This window comes from Montipora capricornis, chromosome 4 (genome assembly GCF_036669925.1).
Source record: "Montipora capricornis isolate CH-2021 chromosome 4, ASM3666992v2, whole genome shotgun sequence".
NCBI classification, from domain to species: domain Eukaryota; kingdom Metazoa; phylum Cnidaria; class Anthozoa; order Scleractinia; family Acroporidae; genus Montipora; species Montipora capricornis.
Genome location: NC_090886.1, coordinates 15291777 through 15296209, shown reverse-complemented (window position 1 = coordinate 15296209; position 4433 = coordinate 15291777). Strand labels below are relative to the sequence as shown.

At 38.6% G+C, this 4433-nt stretch overlaps 1 protein-coding gene across 1 annotated transcript in view; it reads right to left on the bottom strand.

Moving 5' to 3' along the window:
* Positions 1-3489: 3489 nt before the first annotated feature.
* The window catches only part of LOC138045646 (D-amino acid oxidase-like), a 20544-nt gene continuing 19600 nt past the window's right edge, over positions 3490-4433 (bottom strand). Inside the window, exon 10 of the mRNA XM_068892217.1 lies at positions 3490-4121. Within this exon, the coding sequence (XP_068748318.1) occupies positions 3999-4121 (123 nt within the window). The 3' untranslated portion in view covers positions 3490-3998. The remainder of the gene's footprint in view (positions 4122-4433) is intronic.

The window sequence follows — 4433 nt, the reverse complement described above, 5'->3', positions numbered from 1 at the left end:
TCGATTGGAATTCAGAATTATTGATAAAACCGGGTCGAAGAACTGGGAAAAAAAACATTATGATAATAAAAGATCTCGGGGCAGAGAACAACAAAAAGTCAACTCGTATTATTTAAATTGGAAATTAACCATCAAAGGGTTATTTTAAATTTGATGTGCAGGAAATCTATCCGAGTTTTGCCCTGGGTACCAGAGGTTTTGTCGTGGCAAAATACGCCTTTGCGAATTGTCGGCCGTGAAAATGAAGAAAAATGTGGGAAATCTGGGAAATGGGATTAGATGCTTTTTGCTCTACCAACTGAGCCCAATGGAAGTATACATGTAATTTAGGTATTAGGACTAACTTTCCATTTCTACCCTGCTCAGAGATTTTTCCTTTCTTTGCATGGGCCCAGTTCAATAGCTAGACCAAAATGCTTTGATTGACTTTATAGGATTTCTAGCACTACAAATTACCTACCATTCGGTAGTAAATTCTGTTTTTATCTGTGTGGTGGACCCATTTCTTTGGCAAAGAAAGCGTTTTGCAATTTTTGATTTATCAAGTAGATGAGGTCTCCTCAGACAAATAATTCAACATCCCATGGCAAGTTGTTTACTTCCTCCGTAGCCTGTTCTAGGCTCCCAGATAGTCGGGAAATCGAAAAACAACTACGTGGGAAAAGCGAGTGGGGGCTTGCGTCGAGGCGACCAATCCCCCACTCATTTATTTTCTCTTTTCCTACCATCTGGGAGCCTGGAACAGGCTATTTCCTCCGAGTCAGAAGAGCATGAGTTGGGATTCCCAGAGGAACATGGAGCTTCCATTCTTTTGTAGAGATTGTGCTGAGGAGGCAGGGTGGCGCAGTGGTTTGGACATTTGCCTTGGGATCCGGGTTCAAGACCCATTCTGACCACTTGTTGAATTTGTTCCTGGTAGTCTTTGGTTCAAGTTCTTGGCTGCACTTGTAAATACCGTATTTACTCGAATAACTGCTGCCTTTTGGGACAAGGAAGCAAATAAGCACCGCGGTCCCAATGCGGCACTTATTCGAGGAATTTCATCAAATGGAAAAATAAAACACTAAGTAACTCTAACACAGCATGGGGGATTTCTTTGCATCAAAATCTATGTTCCTCAGTTCAAAGTGATTGTATTTCACAGCTCGTCCATTAGGTAAAACGCCGTAAGAGTCAAATGGTGACTATCAAAAGACGGTTATGTTAAATGTGATAATTTGCGACACAAAAGCTTTGCATCGATGGGAGCACCTAACAAAATCAAAATGATAATAATCTTTATTTAACCACGGTACAATTCATCAGCAATAGAAAAAACCATATGTGCAATTAAAAAATCATAAACCAAGTATAGATAAAACTACGTAAACTACTTAATTTAAACTATCCTACCCAATATAAAAAAAAAGCTGCGCTCCACAAATGCCGTGTTTAAATGCCTTAGATAACCTCTTTAATCAGTCGTTTGAATTGATTGAGGGACTCTGCTTTCCTTAGTTCTAAAGGCAAACTGTTCCACAAAACTGCGCCACTATAGCTAAAGCTGTTTTTGTAGTAGTTTGCGCGTGGTTGCGAAACATTTACCTTATATCTCAAACAACAAGACTCTCCATGAATCGTACACTGGTTTGCCTGTGTTACACAAAAACAGAAGGCACTGAATTAGGTGGTATTTTTGGGTTTCATTCACGTGATCAGCAGCCATGTTTTTCAACGAAAACAAAAGAAGGCGTTAGCATAAGAATAGCTTTCAATTCCCGGATGATTGGATCGGGAAACCAACATGGCCGTCATTTCATTGTTTGGAGACACCAACATGGCGGCCGTGACGTCATGTGAAATCCAAGAATTAAACTGCAGCCTTCCAGTTAATGTTTTCAAGTGGGGGGTCATTAAGACCATTTGAGGGGTCACCCAGACATCGTACCAGCAGAGGCTCTTTGGCTCACACGTTTAATTATTTTGTAATGTCCTATCCCATTTTGAGGTCTTTTAGTTTTTAAGCTATGGTAATAAATTCAGTTAAAAGATACCAAAAAAAAAGCTCTTGAGTAGAATTCACTCGTTTCTTCTTTAAATAAATAGTCTGCAAAAAATTAACTGCAAATTGCTCTGAGGGACGTTTTCCTGCATGTCATGCATGTCTTACAGTTGCACCAAGCAAACGTTTATTGCACACACTGAGGAAGGGCTGAAGATGTTGTTTCCGCTTCATAATTCGTCTTATCGTGTAACCCGTACGGACCCGCGCGCGCTTTCATTGTGAAAGTATTGGAAAAATCCCAGATGAGCGCCGAGCAGGGCCGGAAAAGGCCGTACGGCCCTACTAGGAACACGTACTGTTCCGTGCGATGCGATTTTAGAGGATTTCGTCGCATTTAAACATCCAAGTTATTTACAGCCAGAAGAGCAAATGCAATTGAACAGCATATTAGATAAATTGTCTGTGTAAATGTGTTACTTATTTTGTCCAAAGTTCAAATTCTGAGTGCTCATGAACAGTGTAAAGGGCCCATATGATAAAATGCTCATTGACTGAGTTTAGGTCGGGCCGGACAGGAAAATATTTGGCGCTCGGTCCGTACGCCATGACCTCGGGCCAAACATTTTCGCGTTCGGCCCTCCCACTCAGTCAATAAGTACATTTTTTGACCGGGCATTTGTTCAATTAAATTATGGACATCAGCGTCATAGTTAAGGTAGGTCAAGACACGGACTGATCTGTTGTGTAGTTTTTGCAGTTTTTCCTACAAAGTTAGTTGAAATGCGGTTACACTAGGGCCTGATAAATAGAATGTAAGGTCCAATAGAGGGACAAGGTGCCTGATTCGTTATATGGCCCCAATACCAGAAGCAATTTTCTTGGTTAACTTATCAATTTGGCTTCCCCAAGTAAGTTTATCATTGATAAGCACTCCTAGTGATTTAGCAGTAGTAACGTACTCAATGGGAACGCCATTAATTGATTAAAGGCCTATGAGAAACTGTTTGAGTGCACAGTCTCTGTCTTGACCCAATAAGCATAAATTCAGTTTTTGTCATATTGAGCGTGTATGAGTTTTTTTGCTATCAGCCAATTGCTAACATGTACTAAATCATTGTTTAGACAAAAGAAAGCAAAAGGTAATTTTAAATTGGGAAATAATTATATAGTGATTTTTCTCGTGACGTCGCCCATGAAGAAGAAGAAGAAGAAGAAGAACAAGAAGAAGAAGAAGAAGAACAAGAAGAAGAAGAAGAACAAGAAGAAGAAGAAGAAGAACAAGAAGAAGAAGAAGAAGAACAAGAAGAAGAAGAAGAACAAGAAGAAGAAGAAGAAGAAGAACCTAATTGGCTGTTGAAACAATGAATTCTTTTGTTCAGTGGTTGGCAAATTTGAATATCAAAAGAAATTTCACGTCACTGCTTGTAAATAAGAAACATCGCTGATTCATACGGTGAGAAACCCAAACGAATTTCCCAGAGTAATGGAAATCACGATCAATTCGGTTTTCTACTGTATAGTAACATTTATTTATTTTCAAATTTGGGCTCTATAAAAATGACACTCCACTGAATCTAAATATTTCAATAATCTTTGTTCTATCAGATTTAGTTTTGGCTTTGGCCCTGGAGAATGTAAACAAGAAGATACTAGTCTCCCTCATTTTGCACCTAAATTAAGCAATACGGTAAATTTGACATAAGTGTTACACTTCAGTTTTTTAAAATTAACTTAACTTGATGTTAGGCGTACACCTTTAAACTACAAAAGGTATCATGACAAGATTAAGACGAATGTGGAGTTTTCAATTTATTTTATAGCGCGATTATACTGTCGCACAGTATTGCAATTTCTTATACAAATTACTCGTAGTCCTAGCTAAATTATTGGGCATACAATACAACACATTAATTTAGTGCTTTTCTCGAAGCAATAATTTTGTCTTGAATGAAAACTATTAATACCATCATTTTCCAGCTATTCAAAATACTATGTTTATTTGGTGTATGCAGCACTACAACTTGGCATGCAGCTGTTTGGGAGCAGCCAGAAATTCAAACACCAGGTCTGTGGTGTCCATAGCACAGCCCCAGTGCATGGTCAAACCAGAACCACCATGGCCATAATTGTGAACAATCTGTGAACAGAAATACAAAACAACGGATGGTAAGACCTGATTACATAACTGTTTTAAATGACTCCTTTCCTAACTTCGTCAATTTGTCAAATTGCAGCCAAAATTCAAACAAAAAACTGTTGAATAATGTTGCCGAAGGTCACGTCCAGATTAGGCAAGTTATGAAAAAAAGTCAAACGAACTTTTGTCCCTTTCATTGGCAACAAAAGTAATGTTCAACGATGAAATGGATCATATATTGAACTGTGGATATGAAATCAAGTGAAGCTGTGATCCTCGTAGTTATGAACACAATTTTTGCAATTGCGAAGA